Below are 23843 nucleotides of genomic sequence, written 5' to 3'. Positions count from 1 at the left end.
TAGTCCAGAAACCAAACGGAAAACATTGAGCCTCGTATGTTTTCAGTAGTTGCCCGGTGCGCTTGAGGAGGGCTAAACACCGAAAAAGGCATGACCTGTGCATACCTTTCACTAATGATATCAAGCAAATTTTAAAAGGCAAGCCCACAAGCCAACCAAACTGATGGGCGTGACATGAGTGTGGTTAAAAGCCCATAGAGAGATTACACCAGGGACAGAGCACTTTGCACGCTCAACCCTAAAAACCCTTTAGAAAAGGTTCCATTTCAAACATGTGCATGACAAGATGGGACCCTAGAGAACTCTAAGCTGTTTACACCTGTCAAGAGCATAAGGTAGATTGTCAGATGTGCGTGAACAGCCACAAAAGTCTTTGACAAACAATCTTAACAGCAGCGGAATAAATTTGTGCGATTGGCCACTATGACCGCAAATATTTCCAAGCATAGAAATAATACCACATCCGTACAAATCAATGCAGAAACAAACCTTTTAGTTTGTTAATTTTAAAAGTGCCATGGCATAGGTATGTGTAGAGAAAACAAAACACACAAAAAAATACTCTAAAAAGCTTGTTTTCATCAAGTACATGGTGTATTGTGGAATAGACATCTGTGTGCGTCATGCAAAACTACCTCCAGAGTCTGCCGTTGCTCGGGTGAAACACGTTTCAAGGCCTCCACTACTAGCCAGCTACACTTGTTATCCTGAATGTCTGTGCCAATCTTGCCCGTCACAGTGGGGTCACCGTAGCAGTCCAGGAAATCATCCTACATGAAAAGAGCAAAAACTATTAGTGATATCTTAAGGCCTGTAGGAGGGGGGGGGGGGGGAAGAGAGAAAGAAAGTAAGAGAGATACATGTAGATAGAGGTACTATTTTTGGAAGCACACATGACAAACATTAAGAGGATCAAGGTGTCCGGACACAGTTTTGAGCAACTTTAGACTCAAGACTTTATATCAAGATGGTATTTTAGATTCCCTCCCAGAGAGGATGCAAATAGTTGGTAGGAAATTACATCTCCATTGAAGCAGGTATAATGTGATAATGAGCTCCAAGAAGCACTGGTTCGATTTAGTACATGATTGGTGGACAAAAGTCCCCTGCGTGACATGGAAAAGCTTGGTTGTCCTACTTTGCCCAGTCACTGTTCGTTAATTCGAGTGAAATCAACAAACAAATAAGGCGAGTAGCAGTGGTCCATGCCATTAGTAATCATCAGAGCCCGTGGGCCTGGGTACACCTTACTTGGGTTGTGGCTTTTCACAGATGGATTAGTGAATGATGGGGTGCATTAGTACTCCACGAGAGTGATGCACAAAATAGTGGTCATGTCTGTGTTTGAACCGCTGAGGTCCCAGCCTGCATGTACCCTTTATCTGCCCCATTATTTGAAGCCTCTAAACCTGGTGAGTATGTACTAAGGATTCCAGCACGTTCATTTGCCGTATATATGAGCACCCTACCCTAGGTGAGCACACCAGTTCACCACATCCTGTGCTTTGGCCATCCTGCTAGCAAACCAGTGTAATCATGTCTGACTGCTGACTCTGGGTTCAGAAGCCTGCACAAAACTGTCTAGAATCGAGGACAGGCTGCTGCTCCGGTGTCAGAGAATCTACAACCCTCCGGCACTGGACACAGAGGGTTATGTATGGTAACTGGCTTCTTCTCTTCGCTCGGTCATCTTGACAACAAGGAGGCCTACACACCATTAATGAGTGCAAGAGCATGTACCAGGAGTGGAACCTCTACGTAGATGTTATTTTCTCAGTCTGTATCCAAGTACAGAAAGCCTAGAGATGTGCATCACTGGTTTGACCTGCAGATAGGAGAGCTGCCCAGCCTGCCAGTTCACTGGACTGCAGCTGCCAGGAAGAGCCACTGTACACTTGACCCACAAGGGGACCTGCTGAACCCCCAGTTTACTGGGACCTGTGCGAGGACACTATGACAGTGTCCAGGGGCCCCAAGGATGCCACAGACCAGAGATCCACTGAAAAGGATCATAGGAGTAGAGGTGTTACAACGCCATCACTCGACATTGCAAGGAAAAGTGCCCACATTTCTATTTCAGAGGGTTTGGGTTTTTTGGAATACATAATTTTGAGGGGTAAAGCCTTTTATTCTGGCATAGTCCTATTTTTATAAAGACATCTTTTATTTCAGTCTTGGCACCAAGGATGTCCAGGATCACAGGTGGATTTTAAGTCTCCCTCTATGTATCTCTTCCACAAATGTAATATCTTGTTTAAGAAGTTACCTTCAGGTTAAACCCCAATCCCAAGAGCATTTCAAACTGTACAACTAGCCCAAATCTCTTCAAGTGTCTTATTTCCCCTTATCTTGCAATACTTGGACGGCTTGAAAATGATGTAGGCAGGCCTGAAAGCTGTACAACACATTTACATCCCTTAGAGTTTCTAGAGTACAACAAAACACTCACCTATGATCTCCCACTTCCACTATAATCTTCTGGGACAGATGGACGAGTAAAGGTAGCCTCAGGCCAAACATGGGACCCAAATAAAAGAGCCATGGCACCCCGCTATCTCTCTCTCTCATTAATTCCAGTGTGCTGCTTGGTAAAAATTATATTCTAAAAAGGGGCATTCCCTGCATAATGGATAAGTCCTGTAACATAACAGTAGGAATAAAATGGGAACTGCAAGTGTTTAATTACACAGGATGTGCACGTCTACAATATGCAGATCAAGAAGTGAAAATATGTATAGTAGACACGATGTGTTAGCAGTGGATCATCTCGTAATGCATGGCTGTTCTCGGGCTCAGCTCTCCCCTGGAACCTGGTAGCTTTCCCACCTCAGAGAACTTTCAAACTGCTTTTGAGTTACAGCACCAAGTACAGATCCAGAACTCATACCAATCGCTTTACAGTCTCGCCAGCTATGACAAGTGAAAGCATTCCCACAGTCAGCTCCTCCTTCGATTACACAACAGGGCAGTGCCCAGTACCTGAATCTGGAAAAACTCGCCCATCTCCAGCAGTATGGCTTTCGCATGTTCATGTTCTTCCTCTCCTTCAATGCCAGCCTGGGGAAAGACGCAATAGTCAATACACTCTGCAGAACTCTCTGCTTTAGTCCTTTACTTGTTGTTTCATTCCACTTGTGTTACCTTTTCTGGTTGTACGTGGTGCTAATAATATGTGATCTTTTACATTCATTATAAAATTCATGGTGCTTCTTGCTACCCTGAGGCGCCAAGCGATCTTTATAAAAGGATATAATAAAATGAAGTTCTGCCAAAAAATGTTTGAAACTTTAAAAATGTCGTTGGAGGTTTTAATGCGGAACCTGTTGAGAGTGTGGATTACATGAGGGTACAAAGTAAATCAATACATATTGTTTTTTTGCAACTTTAATACAGCCAGGGATGGGGGAATTCCCAACGCCACATAGTCTAGGACATTTTACATTGCAGCAAGGATAACAAACATTTATTTTGCACTCTGGACAAGCAGGCTTCACTTCCTGCAGCACCAATTATTTGGCTGCTGATTTGCAGTACAGTTGTTGAAAGGGGCAATTTTTGCCTCCAAGGCAACAGTGGAAAAGGAAAGGAATAGTGTTGAAGATGCCATTTTTGTGTGACTTTGTATTTAACTCACTAACCAAAAATCTATACTGTTAGGGTGAGCTATCTAAAGAAATACAGTGAGGTGTAAGCTTACTGACAGCGGGTCTACTGTAAAAACGTGAATTACTGCCTGTTCAGGGAAAAATGTTTGCAGAGGTTTGCAAAATTTAACATCCGTAATGTTCTCGGAATCCTTCTTTACTGTATGAAAACACAGATAAGAGAGCAAGATTTATGATTTGTATTTTAGAAGCCAACCTTGCATCCCGAAACATACATGCATGTTGCAAAAAATAAAAAATGTAATGTGCTCTCCAAAGATATACACCACCCTCCGTCCCCCAAATGAAATGAACTGAAATGTAGATTGAAATGGCGCGGCTTATCACCCGTAAGGGTCTCAAGGCGCTCTCCACGGGCACAAGGAGATTAAGTGATTTGCCCAGAATCACAGGAAGTAGCGCCGAAGATCGAACCGAGAGGCGGTCTCCCCAACCGCTGTGCTACTTCCTCTCCCAAAAATTCTCTGCAACTAGAAAACTGAGGGACTAAGGTTATAAATAAATGTATTTAACTGCTGTTAATTTTGATCACAACACTAACACCATTTCTTTAAGGCATCCTTTAAGGAACCATTTTGCATGCCAATATTTTATAAAAGAAGAAATAATGTAATACCACCATGTGTCACTTGTAACAAAAAGGACCTCACTCATAAAGAAAAGTACTTGTGACCAGAAATCTGGCATAAACATAGCCTATTCTTATAAGGAGTCTCTGTGTAACCTGTGACAATTCAGATATTTCACATAAATAGACCCACAGTGTATTCAGAGTACGTTCAGAAAGTGGTCATAATCTGAGACCCGCTAAAGTCCAAACCATGATATACCACGAGCCCTAGCATAATCTGATGGCTACTACCATAGCTCTAATAGAACCATAATTTGTCACCAAAAGGAACAAGTGATTTTTTTAAATGACTAGTAGATTTTGGAATCCTCTTGTCCCTTGGAAATATTTATATTTTATTTTTAAAAACACTGCACTCCTCTGATGTTGTCCACGTTCTCAGTGTCATACGAATCAAAGAGGTGTAGTATCGACCCCCTTCTTTATGGGAGGCATAAACAAAGCAGAGATTTAGTTCCTGCCGAGCCTCAATCAAGTGGAAAGTCAGTAACGAGAAAACACAGTGATAAAGGCGAAGAGAGAAAATATATATATATATATATATATATATATATATATATATACACACACAGACGTATTTGGCTTTTCCATTGCTTGTTGCAAATGAAGAACGGCCTCAGCCAAAAAAAAAAATAAGTTAAGAATACATAAAACATCCAAAATAGAATAATGACTGGACCTTGCATGAAGACATAAGAGTCATGATGGGGAGGTTGCCATTTGATTGACTTTTAAGTCACTGTGCTAAGATAGTTATAAACAACCTAAAAAGTGTGCAAAAGCATGCTACAAAGAAATTATCGCTCAAGTAGCTAACTGTAGCTATCAAGCCCTCTAAAAAAACACAAATTCAACTAAAGGAGTAAAGAAAAAAATAATGGGGTGGGTGAGAAACTAAAAAGGGTGGGGTAAGCAGAGCTACTTAATGCCACGGAGAAGGAGGGAGTGATCAAGAAGTGAGTGCGTCAGTAGAGTAATAGTGGAGCTGGGGAAGGGAAAGCAGGGTGACGAGTGCTGGGAGTAACCAACAGTCTGGGGGAGCAACATGGGTGATTGGTTTGCAGGGGCCAAAAGAAACCCCAAAAATATTTGCCTTCTGGGACTATAACCTCCTACTATAGGGCTATACAATCATCTTGGCACTCTTTATCCTTGGTCAGCATGGGTATCGAAGGAGAAACTGAAATCCAGGCGCCCCCTGCACAGATCAACACCACTTGTCCACTCACCATATACATGGCTGCAGCCACTGGCAGGTAGAACGAATAGAAGGCCGTTTTGTATTTAACTATGGCTTTGTACCTAATAAAAGAAACAATAAGAAAATGTTAAAAAGGATCAAATGAAGAGTAATTGGGGTGTAGATTAGCAAAACTACTGTTCACAAGAGGGGGTAAAACAGCCCTAAGCACCTTCTTCTACCAAAGTTACCAATGGGCCTCCCTTTGGGTCCTCATTTTTAAGTTTTGTCTCAATGGCGCTGTATGGCAACTCCTTGAGGCAAAGCCTTATCCACAGCTTCCAAAAGAAGGGACTACTCTTCACGTCGCTTAGGAAGAACTAGATACCCTTTGCTATGCAGGTAGAAAACTCCCAACTCAATTTGAAAATAAAGAAGTCCCCATGCTAGACTTTTGACAAGGCAAAAAAACAAAACCCTAAAAAAAATAAAAAGCAATGCCTCAGACTGCTCCCTTCACCCTCACCCACCACACCCATGTCCCTAGAAATATTTGTTATGGATGAAAATCTGAATTTGGACTCCAGTGAGTTGGGAGTAAATGACTGATTGACTTAAGTTTAATGTAACCATTAGATGGTTCAGAGAAAGCCACTCCCCCATTCACACAAATTTTCACAGTGTGTGCAAGAATCTCTTGGAAAGGCTCTTTTGAAACAAGATAACCTGTCCTTTCGAAGGTAATAAATAGGAAAGCCTGATGCCCTCCAATCTTTCAGACACACTGCAGTGTTTGGCTGCAAGGACTTCATTAGGGAGAATCCAGTGCATATGCGTTTTGGATCACCTCGCTGCCTGGTTATCTTACCTCATGCAGATGGCCTAGGATAGGTATGTCTAGACACGGGTCCCCTGCTCACTATGCCACTGGAACCAAGCTGCCCCTAACTGAGAGCCCCAATCAGGGCGAAACCAGTCTTACGTCGCTTGTGTTCCACTTCAGGAGGGACCTGGCCCGTGGCTTGGCTGGACTGTTCTCACTCGAGCAGGGCTAGATTGATTTGCACATGGCCGGGTCCAAACCGATGGCATGCTGCGCAAAATAACAACTGAATGGATGAGTAATTACCAGTGGCTGAAATTACTTCAAGCATTCCACCCATGGCTTGTTGTGTATACTTCAAAGTGACTCCCACTTCCGGAAGGAGTTCAATTTGTTGCGCATCTAGTTAGTACCACCCAAACAAAAGATTAACACAGACTAGAAGTAAACTTTTATATAAAGGGAGGGACAGTCTCCAGTTGAGTTAACTGACCACTTGATCGCCTGATTGGTTTTGGGTAAGATGCGCAAAGAGGCGATACATTTTAGAGCATGTGACTGGAAGGTGAGTGATCTAAGTAGCGGTGAAGGCAGACTGTTATTAAAGACCGAGGCTACAATATAGCATTCCACTCTCACTCACAGTACAGGGTTCCCGGGCCCTTTTGTTCACAGTACGACTTCCACATTCACAGTTCCATGCTCCGGAGTCCCCCCACGCCCACAAATGTACAGGGATCCCAGGTTCCTTTGGTCATCCATCACACGGTTAACGCACACACCTCTGATCTGTGAACAGGCTAAAATCAACCTTGCCAGGCACTGCGGTGAAAATATCCAAGGACTGGCCAAGCTCCGTCCTGTAGGTAGTCTGTGCGAAAGAAAAACACTGGTTCAAGTTTACAAAATAGTTTCATGCACGACCACCCACAAAACATGGCAAGACTGCAAAAGGCCGGAGGACAAGCGTGGGCCTAGGTAAGGAAGCTCGAACAGGCGGTGGAAAACACAGTAGAACAAACACAATGGAATTAAACAAATACAAAATGTGCCTATGATGGTAAGTACCAGGTAAACAATAACACCATGCCTTTTAAAATTACAAGAGTGATTCAGAATCAAAATGGTGATAGCAGCTTTATGAATATAAAAAGTGGTAGAGTAACCCAGTCAAAGGATGCAGCGTAGACAGAAACAGAGTGAACAACGAAGTTATGTTAAGAGAAACTGAGTAGACAGGAAAGCTTGAAAAGAGATACAGGGGGTGGCATGGAAGGAGAAGGGAGACTGTACAGAGAGCAAGAAGAGAGACAGCTGAGTAGAAGAGCGAGCAAGAGGAAACACACAGGGTAGAGATCAAGCAAGAAAAGGAAAGCGAGCAGGCCAGCTGTACTTACCTGCAGGAAGAGCTCAAGCAGGTTGAGGTAATAGGGCTGCTGGCGACAGTACTTCTTAAGGAGGCGGTATATGCATGCTTCAAGAAGGAAGGAGTCATTGATGGCATTGAGGCCTACGCCGTCCTGGAACAGAGGAGATGTTTAAAGTGGGGAATCGCCGCTCATACATGTGCATCAGCAGTGCGCGGACCTCTAAGAGCAGTCAGAGATTCATGGAAAGGCAGGCAGACATCATCTTCACTCTCAATGGCCTATGCTCCTGCAGGCTCGAGACCCAACCAAGAGACAATGCGACAGAATTAACCACAGTATACCCAAGTAACACTAAATTAAAGCTGTTAGAGAGAGTGGAGGGAGGGGGATCTTCTTACTTACAGGCAGTGGTGAGCCCTGGGACTGATTTTTCCAGACACCCCATCCCCCCCTCCCCCAAGGGAGGATAAAGGCAGAAATGGAAGATTGAAGGAGGAAGAGAAAGCAAAACAAAGTGAGTGTAACGATGAACCTGGTATAAAGAGCTTAGAAAGTGCCATCATATGATCATGGCAGATAGAATGTGCCAAGCAAGTTACCAGATTTATAAAGTACAGAAAAAGTTGGTTCTGGTCATTAAACAGGCAAAGCTTTTTACCGAAAGACATCTTCATAACCCTCCCCAGCTTTAGGGACCTGGCCAAAATCAAAGAGCTCTCACTCACAAGAATGTCACATCTGTCATGGGCAGCCTACGTGGTCACCAAGGTGGCACATTACAAACCAACGTAACTCATGTACACTGGACTTCTCTACAGAGGCCAATAAGCAAAATGCAACTTTTAAATGAGCCCCATTTCCTCTGGCAGAATGTCAGGAAGGCATACCCAGAATGCAGCAACCTTAGACCTTTCAGCACCCTCTGAACCTTACCTTTTTGTACCAGCAGGGCTTCCCTCGCCGCATCACTGAATAGTCCATGATGTCATCAGCCACCAGAAAGAACGCTTGGAGCTGCAGGAAAACCAGAGGCATTATATACTTAAGAGTGGGCACGTACAAGTAAATAGGCTTCTTGCGGGACTCATTGCTGCAGCTTCTATGCATGTTTAGTTAGGTTTTCCTCTTCTTGGGTTTGAAACCATTGGTATGGACTACGTTCACTGAAGGCTGCTCAGGAACGGTTCTTGTGGAGGGGGGAGGAATTGTTCCTCTTTCAGCTTCATCACAGTCCCTACTAAGAAGTGATTCCATGAGAAAAAGCAATAAAGGTACACTTCAAGGGGCCTTTTACTGGGTACTTTTATGTGAAGAATGGGTACCAAGTGAAGTCTTGCAATGGTTCCCGAGTTTCTCCTCCAAAACACTGAGGAACAATTAAACCACTCCCATTGCTTCCCACATCCCTCATGTTTCAAGCATGCGCGAAGCCAGTCATGCATCCGTCCTTAAACTTGGCTTCTCCCAAGGGCCTGTGGGTTTCCCTCTCAAACATTGTGTCCAATGAGCCCAGCTTGGCAGCAGTACATATGATGCTGGCTGGCTTCATCCTGTGACCGATCGAGATACATACACACACATATATATATATATATATATATATATATATATATCGTCAATGAATGAGCCCCCAGCATTCACTCCCAAAAACTAGGCAAGGCCCTCGTTCCAAGTGTCTCCCTCCTTCTAGAAGACGATTTAAACCATCCACCCCCAATCTGAAGGGCCCCACAGATGAGTAATGTCTGATTAGTGAATCGCAGACGGTATACAGTCTGGACTCTGTGGGTAAGTATCATGCAGACTCCTTTTTGGTACGCAGGTAAGTTATTTTTTTAAATGACAAATGTGTCATTCAAAAGAAAAAAAAAAGATCGGGAGTGTGTAAGGGTAATGGAAGATAGAGGATAGTAACTGGTTTTTAGGGTCCATGGGAGTGTCGAGGTAAACAGAGGTTAGTAATAACAAAATAAATAAATAATTAAAAAACTGGGGGGTGCGTTGGTGGTTATTGCACCACATATAGAAAACAGGGAATAAAGAGGTTTTACTGCATATTATATAGGAGAGAGATGGATAGAGAAAAATATGATAGTTAAAACAGCATTGTGGGGTAAAGGCATAAGTTGTAAAGGCCTGCGTGTTATTACAGCATGTTGTTAAGGGGTCAACTCGTTGTATGCAGACAGGGTAAAAGCATGCCGGGTAAAGACCCAGGTGTAAAGTTGGATTTTCAAGGGCGTTTGATAACACCAGGGTTGTATCTGGCCCTCTTGAAGTCAGTTCCTAATTCTGAAGGCACTCACTGCTCAATTTGGTGCTTTACACTGCCCGACACTTGACAAGCCCCATGCCCCCCTACAGTCATAACATCTGCGGTCTTGTAATGAACCTGGGTGGCAGAATAAGGCGGCCTCACTCACCAGCTCAATACACCATCCAACAGTCAGCACACACTGGAGGTTGCCCGACTTCTGTAACTCCGGCCCCGCCAGCTCGCGGTAGGCCGCAAGGACCGTCAGGCCTCGATGGTTTTTCCCACCTGGTGTTGTGTACTCCACCACCTGCAGCGATACAAAATTGAAACAACCACTGTGGAATTCTTTCCTCTTCCAAAAACATTGGCCCAGCATAGACCCACACATCCAGTGGTGGTGCCCAATATCCTACAACGGACATTTTAACACTGCTACGAATCAGGTTCATGACAACGAAATACCTTCCCTTCAAACTGATAATATTAACTCGCTTGAACTGTCATGAAGTGCCCCAAAGCTTTACTTTGTAGAGTTGAATCAATTCAGAGTTCTTTACAATTTCTGATATTTTGGGGTATTGTTCTAGGAATTTGTAGCTCATTTTATAACTTCTCAAATAGCCGGCAGAAGAGCTGTACGTTTCATCCCAAATAAATCATTCTTAATTGCTTTTTTATTTAAAAAATAAAATTAAACAACATTTTTTAGCTCTCTTGTTAGGTGTTTCATTCTTGAAGAGAAAGATAAAGAAATAAAAGGTTCATTATAATGGAGACAGGCAAACAAGAGAAATAAAGCAGTTTTAAGCAAAATTAATGTAAAGACCTAGGGAAGAAGTAAAAATAAAAAAGTGGAAGTTTTTTATTTTTTTTAATTAAATATAAATAAACATGCAGTAGGAAAGGGCATGAGGAAGGGAAGCAAGAAAGAGATACGCAGTCTGAGGAATTAAAAGAGATACACAGTCGGAAGAATTACAGGGCAAGGAATCAAATTAAACCAGGAGACAGCAGCACCACAGTTGTGTACAGTCACATGCTCCAGACTTCACCCACGTGACTCTGCTGTGAAATGAGTACAATATTCTAGCACTGGTTAAAAATAGACTTAACGAGCATACATGCAACAGTATGTTAGTAAATCAGTGAGCCTAAAAGTCAGAAGAGGGAATAATGTAGGGTGAGTCTGCAGGGTGCAATCAAGGATCAACAAGCAAAAAGCTATCGAAAAAATGAGTAGCAATCAAGTGGGAAAAATCCTAGATGCCACTTTATTTATTACAAAGTTTATGGAAAACTGAGTACATCCTCATGGCGACAAAGACGATCCACCAGTATAAGAATGCTTTTGCCAAGGTCCGTCTTAGCTCGAGTCACAAGGGAGCTTCTCACTTCCCTTACCTCTTTGAGTCGCACAATGGCTTCTCCAATTTCTAGGTGCTGCAGATCATCTTCCGTGAGGTCACGCACAATCTGCGTAAAGAAGCCGACAAATTCCTGTTTGTCAGCTGAAGAAGACTGTTTTGTACCGTTCACACTCATTCTCAGAGTCTGGGTGCAGAAAAAAAAAAAAAAAAAAAGAGAAGACAAGTGGGTTAGACTGGAGGATTGGTTTTAGACACCCTCCATGCCCACAAGCAGGAGAAAAATGGATGCATAGTATGTCCATTGTTGGTCACTTATAACCTAGTGACTTTAAAAAATAAATAAATAAAAAAAAGGGAGTGGTGAATGACGGATCTGATGACGTGAAATGGTGGGCTACACACCCGGCATCCCTCAAATGGAGGAGAATGTAGTGTGAAATGGGGTTACATGGGAATTCATCTAAATCCTAAAACATTTGAGGGCTGAGGGAAATAGAGAGAAGGAGCGTAAGATTATTCAGAATTACACTCATTCCAAGCACTGGCGTTAGAGAAGGGAGGCACATGGAATGTAACCATCTTCGAGGAGTGAAAAACAAGCCTGTCAGGACACGGAAAGACCCTGCAATGCCACACAAACACCATCCCTCAATGTGAGAGATAGAAATTGGTGAGGAGTGAGGTGTAGCTTGCCCAGGAGGTGCCACAAGGCCATTTAACATGCCCGTGGCGTACTATCTTGGTGGCTGGCTACATGGGGTAAGCCACCATCCCCTGTCAATATGATTAATTCTAAGAAAAGGATCTAAAGCTAGCCAGGGGCCCAATATGCGGAGTGGACAGAGGTCAAAGCAGTCTGCAGCACTTCAATATTGGTTCTGCATGAACTACCAGTATCCTTCTGGCATACAAGATCTCCGAGGTGAAAGTGGCAATTTCTCATGCTTCATCATCAGGGGCCAGATGTCTTAACACTGGATTCGCAAAAAGTGAGTAACAAATTGTGTCAGCCTTTTACTGAAGTCACTGAGATTTTGCAAACTCATCTATGTACTATTAGGTTGGTTCACACAGTCACCATTCAGAGTGGGTCGCAATCCAACCTACCTCTTGAATATTAACGAGGTAGGTCGCAAATTGCAGCTTATTAAGTTGGGATGCAGTCACCCGGACGTGGCCTGCAGGTGTCAGCACACCCCTGTGCCTGTGTTTGCAGTTCAAGAGTCAATTTTTTGGTTTATAAATGCAACTCATTTTATAATTATGTTTTAGAGCTGGTAGCGATTCCCTGGACCGCAGCCTGCTAACATTTTTTTTTTTTAAACATGTACAAAGTAGTATTTATAAACCCATTTTCCGATTCGATGACCATTTCCCGAATTGCAAAATTGGTTTAGTACATAGTGAGAAGCCATTAGGTGGTCGCAAACCCTGTGATTTAGCGAATTGCAGGGTTTCCACCACTAAATGGTTTAGTACAGCCTGTCCCAAGTTCCTTAATTATGCCAAGAATCCCTATTGTGCTGTGAGGCAGATTATCATCAGTCAGTCATTTCAACAATCCAACACAAAAAGAGATGCCTTTGACCTGGACATCCCATTTGACATACTGAGAGAGTTCTACCAATAAAGAACTTAATCTCACACAGGATGTTTCATCATCTGCCTCAAGCAAGAACAGCAGCGACATCAAGGCCAAATTTAGATGCAAAAGGCAGATGTCACAGGACAATATGCAAATACTGTACCCAATTGCAATTTCATGAAATTGTTGGAGAAAAGGACTACCGTGCTACTGTAATGTTTCCTACTTTACTAAGTGAGAGTACTCGGGGAAAAAAGTGTCATTACTGACTTTTGCCCAGTAATGGAGTGACTCCTGCAGTATAATTTAAGTGTTCATTTTCAATTGGGATGGATGCGAATTTCCTCCAGATTTCAGAACTTTCCCTCCACAATAGGACTGTAATAAAGCCCTCCGAAGGGCTTAAGATGCGTAAACCTAAAAGCCAGGTGCTTCTGTCTACAAAGATGATGTGCTACATCTTATGACAAATGGATATTGTGTGTGTGTGTATGTGTCTTTTTGTCTGAGGTGAAGGTGAAATTACTAAAGCACAATATTATAAAGGCTCCGTGATTTTGCTGCAGTATATTAAAACTAGTCAGTCGCCTCCAGCCCTCCACTGAACAGGGGTTCTTTTGGTATGATAAATCAATGTAAAGACGGAGGCCCTTGTTTAGGGTTTGGTGGACGGACTAAGCCTTGGTATTACGAGTGCCACGGGCTATATTTAATCTGTGATACTGTGGACGAGACGTCTGGCACATTTGTGATGGGACCATCCTGTCCACCAAACTATAGATAAGGTCCCAAAGCCTTACCAGCATAAGCAATCAAATCATATTTAATTACCCACCTGCAGTGCTTGAAATTGAAAAACAGAAGCGCAGGTACTCTCCAATTAAAAGTATTACGTTTTTCTTGAGAAGTGCAGGTACTCTCCCTCCCAAAATAAAAAAGTGCCGGTACTCAGTACCGGCCCATTTAAAGCACTGCCCACCTGCCTGCAAATATTCATATGCATCATTTCGCGAATATGTGTGTCGCGTCTGTGAGAAGGGGTCGTCTTAAATAAATACATGGTTGTAAATATTTGTCTCTCAAAAGGCTCCTGATACAATCTTGTAAATCACGATATTCAACATAGGACCGTAGCAGAGGAAAACAAATGAGAATGTCATTCTCCCCACCAAAAAAATAGTATGTGGTGCCATGCAGGACCTCCCCTCCCTCAAAGCAGCGGTGGCATGTTATCTGAAGGCCTCAAAAAACCCTCGAGGCGGTCATGACTCACTGTAGGCGCCTTGGACGTCAGCTGCTCCTTTGGCGGGTTCCCACAGATGCCAGCTTTGAACCAAGATAGGCTGGTCTGGCCCCGTCGAGGGACAGGCATCTGCCTCCCCCAGCTGGCGCAGCAGTGGGGCCGCCTGGTCCACAGTAGGCGTGGCCACATGATGTCTTTTTGGCAGCCTGGGCCCACCTCTTGGCGTAGCTTGTAAGAAAGCCTCAGTCCTTCACGTCATCAGCGTTCTGCCCTGGCAGCTTGCTCACAGACCGCGTGCCACCTCTGTTCAGAACACCCTACTCTGCAACCTAGCTGCATGTGACGTAGACAAGGATGTTGGCACGGATTGTAAACAACACCCGTTCTATCCAAAGTTAATGGATGTGTATAGAGGCAAATGAGGGACAAAAATCTGTGGACAAAAAAGCTGCAGGTAAACATAAAGAATAAAATTAGCCAGAAAAATACTGTGCAGAACAGGTGACAGGCAAAACCAGCTCCCAGCCCAGTAAAGTTACTTGTGGTACGAAAGAAACCGAGAAGCCATTGCCAAGGAACGCTTACAGAGTTGTACAGTCCAGTGGGTAGGGAGTGACAGGAGGCTTACTTACACAGACAGAAGAGTCACGTCAAGTTAACAAGTGCAATAGATACGGTAATGTACACTGTGTGGATGCAGGGCCCAGTGACCGTAGGCCGTGGAGGGACAACCGGATGCATCACATGTATGAATGGATGGATACGTGTACTGGATGAGTGCACGAGTAACTCGATTGATGCAAGCGACCCAGAAGGGAAGCATCATGTGGATGGATGGGAAATGCAGGGTGTGTGAAACAAGTGGTGTCAGAGGGGCGACACCCATTGCATCTCCAGCACAACACGGCCTGTTGGAGGGCCCTGGGACCTCAGTACCGGGGCTGCGTCCAGAAGAAGATCCTGAATTCCACTAACAGCAGGGCAAGACTAAGGGGGCCACATCTGAGGTTCGGGAAGCACGGCCCCGTGTGTCTCCCCTGTATTTCATAATTAGCTAATGAGAATGACAGGGTCCTGTATCGCCGATACAGCTATAAAGTTATTTTCTGCTCTGGGCCAGTCAGTTCAAACAACGAGAAATAGAGTGAACCCTGAAAATTATTTAGAATTACAAATAAAATTATTTCCATCCATCCGTCTTGTGCACATTAAGTGGGTCTCCTTCCTCGCCATGGTATGCCTAGACACGGGCAGAGATCTTATTGTGCCCTGAAGACACCCTGTAGTTCGCCACTAAGGGCTCAATAAAGCAAGAACATCTAAGGAACCTTATGTCTCCATTCTTAAGGAACATGGACTAACAGTTTGGCCTAAACTGCCCTACGTGTGGGATGAGCCGGAGGGTCCGGTCTGTAATTGCATAGAGAAGCTAAAAACAAAGGAATGGAATTCACCAAGAGTCCTTACTAGTGGTGCAAATCTATTCAGGCATTTATATCCATTGTTTTTTAAAAGTCTTCAAGTTCACTGGGCCCGACATCCGGGGGACCCGCTTTTAAGCAGAGCTGAATTAGATTTGGGGACCTAGAACCTCTTGTAAACCACGAGAAGCCCCTGAGGTTGTCATGTCAACCGGAGGTGCGGGACTGAAGTGTCCCACTGAATCTCAGTTACTGAAGTCAGGGTAAGGCAGCTAACAGGAGTATGGTATGGAAGGTATAACCCGGTAAGATTTCTATTGTAGGTCAGACTCTTGTGAGGTCCACATATCTCAGGAGCAGCAGAGTCACGACCCAGGTACCCCTGTATCCTAGGCAAATCTGGCGTACATTGTCGGGACCCATTTTAAAGGCACGGCATGGTCAGACTGGGGGACCCTGCATCTCACGTACAGCGACAATAAGGGACCCTTAGATCACCAGTGCAGCAGAGCAGACTATAGGCCACACATCTTTGTTTAGGAAGAAACACCCAGGACCTGGCCTTCTCTAGCGCCTGTGTCATGCGGACCACACCCAGAGAAGAGTTAGCTGTACTGCTAGCGCTAGAAGTTGCACATTGTAATAGTTCGGGCCACCCAGTCTCTCATGTGAAGATGTTCAACTCATAGACCCCAGTCAGATTATCCCCTCAGATACTCAAACTCTGGGTACAAAACATAGTGGTCACCTTAAAGGCTCAAGACACACACTGTTCCCATCCACTGTCAGCCACAAACACACAAGACCTTCCACACAATTGCCTCCTTTTAGACCTCTGACAACAGTCTCCCTTCCAGCAGCTGGTTCGTCAACACAGTGGCACCACCACTCAGCAGTGCACCCTCACTTCAGAATCACCGGGGTTCAGTGAGCTCCTAGAGCCCTCCTTGTCAGAGTGGTCTCTACAACGTCCTCCCCTCTTACAGCATCATACCCTCTCATCCACCACAGAATACATATTGTAGCTCCAAGTAAGCCACCCCCTGTGTGCCCTCCCACAGTCCCATACAATCTTGCCTTGCAGACACCCTCATAACATCTCATACAGTCTCCTTTTTCAAAGATCACACTACAATGTCCCACTGAGACCCCTGTATTCTGTTATACTGCTAAGTGTCTGACGTCATACACTGGGCTCATGCACCCACCTCACTCATTGGCCAAACACAGATAGCAGAGTTACTACAAGATGCACACTAAGCAACCTTCTGATACCAGGCATAACATGGAAAGGCTGTTTTTGGGAAGATGACTGATACATCACCATAGCACCGCTACTGGCACAGCCAGAAACCTCACAAATGATGCAGACAATCAACTACTACCAATTAGCAAGCCCACAGGGCTAGCAACTTGAAGTATCCCCAAACTTGAAAGTCTGGATTGGAGACTGAATAACTATTTCAAGGCCACCAAAGAGAGAGAGGGGAGGAGGTAGAAGATCACTTCCTTTGCACTGCAGGGAAAGCTGCACATAAATTATTCCAAAACCTTAACAACGAAGACGATGAGATGGTGGCTAAGCCCTGCGGGCCCTTCATCTGCATTCTACTCAAGGCAAGTGTGGCGTGTCCTTAGACAAGAACAGTACAGAAAGGAATAAGTAGAGAAATTCAATGGTGAACTGCGTAAATTACCAGCTCCATGCACCGATGAAGGTCAGGCCAAAACTGTAGGTCCTGATCTTCCAGGGTTGCTGATCAACATTGAGAACACTTATCTTATTTGAACCAGGCTGAATTCCGAAGCGATCCTCACCCTCGACACGTCACATTAAATGCACATCCCCGAAAAGGTGGCGCCTACCGTAAAAAAAAGTCAATCAAGAGTCCAGAAAGCCACAGACAATTATACCAGCAACAGTTATTAAATCGTAAGAGACGATTTACAAAGACTCCATTTAACTGAACCCAATGCACCTAATCGGCAAAAATGGCCTCCCCGCTTGAACAAGAGTCAGTTAACACAGCTAAAACCACGGCGCAAACTAACAAAGACAAACTCTTGCATTTCTGTATATGAAGGCTTAGAACTACTCTTGCTAGTCACCATCTTTGAGAAAAACCATCCAAACTACAGACAGTCAAGTTAGCATCAAGTGCTACATATCTGAAGAGAGGACTGAAACCTTAGCAGGTTGAATCACAGAAGATCTGAGCTTGACCTAACGTGCAAGAAGTGCAACACCACCAGTGTGTTTGATCTAGTGGACAAGCTTCGACATCTGTGTACTGGCATAGGATACTAGAAGACCACACCATTAAACTTCAACCGATAAGATGGTCCAACCAGTGGCTTCGAAGCATCTATTCACTCTTTTCCATTTAAGCCCTCAAGTAGAAGACGCAGAAATTAGAGACTTTATTTTTCTTTCAGTTTATCAGATGTCCAGCCCGCAAGGGCACTTCACAGAGTACATATAGTTTTTGGTATCACATGTGGCAGAGTGTTTTAAAGTAATACCTTGTCCTGTCATTGGATGTGTCACTGCATTGCCCCCTATGACATTATTGCAACGTTCATAGTTATTACATTTCTTTGTTCGTTTTAAAAAAGTGTTCAATCCCACAAGAGAACTCATTAGAATTACCTTTATGCTGTGACACTTTTTGTACACAAACATATGTTTTTTCAAAAAAAAATCTGCAAACTCTTTTTGCTGAATTTCTAATTTTTTCAAATAACTTTTTTTGTTGAGAGAAAAAAAAACATTTTTCTTCTATACATTGATAATCTTGATGGACTGAATGTTGATGGAATATTAATAAACATATATACGAGAGGGAAAATCATGATGTGAAGTTGGATGTAGCCTGTTATCAGGTATTTGAAAAATGCAGTGTGCGCCTTAGGACTACTCCAAGTATTACGGAGTAACAATCATACTGTTAATAAAGTATGTGCAGGCAGGTAGAGCACACACCACTGCAGCACATTTGCGAACCAAATATAAAACAGTAGGAGAACAGAGTACATTGTTAGGACCTCATTGAGAGCATCCCATGTCACAAAAAAGAAGAACACCATCATGAAATACGTTAACCTGGCGAAAAAAACAAACCTAACTAGTAGTACAGCCCAGTCCATACAGGCCATGTACCACATCACATTTCGCCAGTGCAGACTGCTGCTGATCTTATTTCAAGAAAGTGCTGGTTTTGAAGTGGGGTTTCCAACACTCCCACATAGAATAATATCAGCATGACTTTAGTTAACTTCACAGACCACAAGCCACTGATACCGCTGTTTCAACGCTCAGCCCCTCGTCCACAAAAGAACTTACAGAAGTGGGCTGTACAATCAGTACTGCTTCAACATCAAGTACAGGAGAGGGGGCGGGAAGAGCGTCTGTAACCCCACTCGCTATCTTGACATTCAGAGTCCTCTAAAACCACCGAAAAATGCCCAACCACTAGCGCCAAAGAAAATATCAACTTCATAGACCAAGTGTCCTGCACAAAAGCCATCTGGCCTGATGAAATCAAAAAGGCCACAAACTATGTTGAAGACCGTCAGTTAACGATCATGATAATCCAGTCAACTCAAAGAAGAACTGTCTTGATGAACACTGAGGACTAAGTAACAACCCATGCTTTATTTGGTATCAACATGAGATTTGTGACCTTTGGAGAAAGCTTTGTTCCCTGGCCTTGATTAAAAGGTGAGAGATCTGATCTCTCTCTGTTAGTTCAACCACGTCTCTGGCAGCGCCTACGGACTGGTCCTCACTCACAGTGGTTAAGTGACTGGAAGATGGGACAATCTGAAAAGCAGATCGCGTGCCACCAACATAGAAAACTCCTCCTAGTGGTAATTAACTTTATGCACCAGCTACCATGCAGTAGAAATTGTCTTGTTCCTACCTTTTGGAGCTGTCACTAGTCTTCAATATTGGCGCATGACTGTCACGCCAGGAACTAAATTCCACCTGCTGTTTGAATGTGGCCCTTGAATAGAGGTGGCCAGAGAAGGGGCAACGATCAAAACGTCACTACCCACCCTGTAGTCTGACACCTTCACGGCCGGTATCTGCAAAGTCTTTATAGACAATAAAATGAAACGCTATGGAGTCGATAAACCGTCTCATTATGGAAATGATCTGCGAAAATATTTTGCATTTTTACCTCTCGGGGTGTGCAAATGCTTCTATCTATAGACCAAAATGTAGCCACTGGATATATAGTAAAACCATTTCGAAACAACCAACCAGTGTTGCCTCTTAAAGCACACTATATCTCATTGCAATGGGTCCCTTTCAGAGCATTACTTTCTCGGGATCCATTGGGGGCTGGCGCAGGCCCCTGCAGCCCCCACTGAAGGGGGGGAGGGGGGGTGGCACACCTCCAGGGGACATCATTTCAGATATCTCAGTAGTGGAAAACTCCCCACTCCATCCCTAACGCGCCCAGTTTGGGAGCAGGAGCCACATGCTGCTCCACTCAGCCCACCCCACAAAGAGCCCCCCCAGCCCAGACACTGCAACGCATTATTTCCCTTCAGCCACCAAGGTACAGTCCCACAAAGTGCCTCCATTCCAAACACCTCAAACACAATGCACCCCCTAGCCGGGCAGTGGCTGCCTGATGCAACCACTCTCACCAGATGTAATTTAGGGACACCCAGCAGGCAGGTTAGGCAGCCACTCATTCATCCACTAGCATTATCACATACAGCCCATGAAACGATCCCGTTACACCCTGTATCCCTCTCTTACCTCCTGTTCTGCCCCTTACAGCAACAAATCGCCTACCCCTACCTCCCGCTTAGTCCCTTTAAAGCTCGGCTTCCCTCACGCTCTATTGTGGGAATCGTAGTGTTTTACTTCCTCCCGGATCTCATCTTAGTATACAGAGGAACTACACTACCCAAGAGACACCGGAGTCTCGCCACGGAGAGTGACAACGCCTCCCAGGAGTACATGTGGCGTCGGGAGCCTTGATTGGTCAGAGCCATCGTATGAGGATGGGGTTGCGTAGGTCACAGCCAATCACTTCGCCAGGCAGACTGGCGCATGATTCATGACGCTATCGGATTGGTGGAAGGTGTCACCTTCTGACAGGTATGACGTTTATAAACGAGGGCAGTAAATATAGTGTTCAACGACCAATAATTTAAGGAAAACTGTGTGAAACACGGCGGCCATGATAGGTCAGAGATACTTCCATTACAGAGTCATTCTAAACACAACTAGAGCGCTAACTTCGTGATACATACGGAACGAAAGTAACACAGCCGTAGACGCCAATGCGCCGTAAGAGAAGGGGAGGAGTTAGTTACGTGTTTAATAAGGAGCAACATATTGCCATAAATGTACATAATTCTGGGTTTTATTTTCCTGTGTTTTATGAATGCTCAGTTGAATGCACGGTTTCAAAATAGAAAAGGAAATGCGTCGGCAGTTAAGCCACCGATGTGTATAAATGGCTAAAATAATTAATGAGAATAAATCCCTTATAATACAAACTTGCCACTTCACAACAGCATCCTTCGACCATTCATTCATATGTTTCTTTACACAAGCTAGATTTACAAAACTGAAATTAGGGACCTTTTGAAAGACAAATTAGAGTCATTTCAGCTTTCCGTGACTAATTTATTAAAGTGTATTTGTAAGAGAAAGAGTAAGTGCTTTAAGTGGGATGAACATGCGTGCGAGAGGTCTAAAAAGGTTGTGAGCATAAAGCATTGCTAGGAATAAAAACATTTCTATCTATCAAGTCACCTACATAATTTTCAATTCTACTAAAGACATGGAGATGAAGATTATTCTTCTCTTTACTCTAAACACAGCAGCCAATGAAAATAGTTTATTAACAGCATCTAAGGTTGCCACCTTTCCCAGAGTAAAATACTAGCCATTATTCACATTTTAAGAGTCTGCAGAGGCCTGGACTGGACAGCCCAGCCAAGTGTACCAGTCCATGCCTGATGTGCTGTTCAAGTCCAGGTTTTTCCTTTGAATTCTGGGAATTGTAGTTGTATTTAAACCTCTAAAACAGGACTACAAGTCACAGAATTCAAAGTGAAAACCTGGTATGGCACAGCACCTCACACATGGATATGGGAAACTTGGCAGCTAAAGGGACATAATAGGAAAACTCATCTATTCATTTTTAACTCACTCTCTGTCTTTGTTTACTTTAATCATCAGTTAGTGATCATTAAGACCATTCTAGAACACATTTTAACATTATTTCTTGTTCTATTTACTGTTTGTAGTATGTAGTGATAATTGGGAAAAATACCAGGTTCTAGTGATTTTCTCATTTTTATATCAGCTGGAACATTGAAATACCAGTCATGCTGGTAAAAACAAAACCCACAGTAAGTACATCTTCTATAACAACTACAAACATATCACAGTTCCATCTACCAATCACCATATACAAAACCCACCAAATGCGACACACACCATCTTGCTGCCTCTTTCTTCGCAACGGCCTGCCATTTCAGTCAATTTAAATATAAAACTGCCAACAACTCAATAGAACATAATGTCTCAGACCAAGCTCAGCGTCATGCTCATCTCAAACACCTTTTGTGTTTCCTACAATGCTAAAGGCAGAAAATGGAATTCAGAGTGTTCCAGCTGGTTCCTCGCAGTGAAATCCTTTCCTGGAATTCCATGGGCCCTAATGTTCACCCACGTCAGAATCATCCAGAGTGAACTGTGGACTACTTCTCATTTAAACAGAGAATTCCACAGACACCTCTGGACCAATTATTATCTAAAATACGAAAAGGCGATCGTTATACAGTCGCTCTTGGCTTCTGTGATTATTATTATTATTTTTTTTAGTAGCAAGAAACGTTGTACAAGAGCACTTAGGTGTAGCACACAATATGATGAGCAGTTAGACAACTATCAAAAAACAAAAGCAGTAGTTGTAATATGGATCAACATTGCACAAGTGTAAATATTTATGCCATGGTCGTGAACAGAAACATAGCCGAATAACACGTTATTTAAACTATATTAATAATTGCACATTCATACATTTATTACTAAAGTGCAAAGATCAGATTCCGATTTACTGCCACAGTACGGCGACATTGACATGCAAAAAGCACTTTTCACTGCTTCACAGACTGCACGTAACATTTACTTTACATGGGTAACAACACTCCTTATTGTCACACAGTTTCTTCAATGGGATCTTAACATGTTGCACAAATGTAACCTCCTGCATCATAGTTTTGGTTAAATAACAAATACACATGGAAGTCTACCATAGCATTAACCATATATACAGATGTGCTGAACAGAATCAGCTATTTTTTTTAACCATCTTGGACAGACAGGAGTTGCTTTGTCTCTTTCGAATCATTGCCCATCCCTACACTTGACAATGATGATACATTGTATATTACACTTTGCACGTATGCATCTGTGCTATTTATAGGACTCAATGACCAAATACTGACTGTGAATTCAAGGAGTAAAGAAATTATTATTTTGGACTATTTTAAACACCTACGATGGCAGTCTTGCTCAGTTGACAGTGGGAGGTGAACCCCAGTCACTGGGTCTTGTCGCTCTAAGGACGAGAATCTTGACTCAGCACAGACATCCTCTCCACTATCCTTGAGATTGTGGTAGCCATGACCTGGAAGCTGCTGGTGGCACAACAGCTTCTAAACAAGCTCATGATTAGGAGCGCTACAGGACACACTGATGAACTGCTCCTATCACAGTATGACTACGTGTTAACCCTTCAGGGAAGCAGAGGGACGGTCTATAAGTCTAACCATTTGTGGCACATGTACCTAGTTTCATTGTGTTTCCGTGTATAAATAGCCTAATACACCCCTTCCTGAGCTTTATGTCACATTTTTGTGGTACATTTCTACCTGTTGATTGTTTCGTTTATGAACTTTGTGAAATGTATGTAACTTGCATTTTGGAGCATTTGTTTTTATTATGCGATTTGTAATATAGATGAATCTAAAAAGAGCAATACAGTTTATTACATCTGCCATGTGTGGCACAACACAAGGAAAGACAGAAACAAAGCAAAGAGAAGAAAACACAGGAAGTCAGCAAGGTCGACAAATGCTGTCAAGTTGGGCCTTATGGCAGAGTGTAACAAGCACAAAGGGAATGAGGAAGATGCTGTGTTCAGCACAGTTGCATTGTAGACTAGGACTCATTTTGGTAGTCACCCCAAAAGATAATGCCTAAAATACCAGAATCAATACAAGCCACAGGTAACACTCTGGGCGCTTTTCATTTGTGTTTTT

General features: G+C 43.4%; 1 protein-coding gene and 1 long non-coding RNA gene across 8 annotated transcripts in view; one reads left to right on the top strand and one right to left on the bottom strand.

The window, feature by feature from the left end:
- Positions 1-20446, bottom strand: part of FDPS (farnesyl diphosphate synthase) — a 32364-nt gene extending 11918 nt beyond the window's left edge. Inside the window, exons 1-10 of one of the 5 annotated variants that reach the window (XM_069218447.1) lie at positions 20317-20446; positions 14152-14554; positions 11328-11477; positions 10093-10233; positions 8603-8683; positions 7697-7819; positions 7082-7170; positions 5526-5598; positions 2980-3057; positions 636-770 (exon numbers count right to left, since the gene is read on the bottom strand). In XM_069218447.1, the coding sequence (XP_069074548.1) occupies positions 636-770; positions 2980-3057; positions 5526-5598; positions 7082-7170; positions 7697-7819; positions 8603-8683; positions 10093-10233; positions 11328-11477; positions 14152-14310 (1029 nt within the window). In that variant the 5' untranslated portion in view covers positions 14311-14554; positions 20317-20446. The remainder of the gene's footprint in view (positions 1-635; positions 771-2979; positions 3058-5525; positions 5599-7081; positions 7171-7696; positions 7820-8602; positions 8684-10092; positions 10234-11327; positions 11478-14151; positions 14555-20316) is intronic. The other 4 variants (XM_069218448.1, XM_069218449.1, XM_069218450.1 and 1 more) reach the window with 4 other exon arrangements.
- LOC138268619 (uncharacterized) overlaps positions 1-23843 on the top strand; it is a 100641-nt gene that overhangs the window by 70409 nt on the left and 6389 nt on the right. The window lies entirely within an intron of this gene.

Source organism: Pleurodeles waltl, chromosome 12 (assembly GCF_031143425.1).
Source record: "Pleurodeles waltl isolate 20211129_DDA chromosome 12, aPleWal1.hap1.20221129, whole genome shotgun sequence".
NCBI lineage: Eukaryota > Metazoa > Chordata > Amphibia > Caudata > Salamandridae > Pleurodeles > Pleurodeles waltl.
Note: the sequence above shows the minus strand (reverse complement) of the source record. Positions and strands in the feature narration are given on the sequence as shown.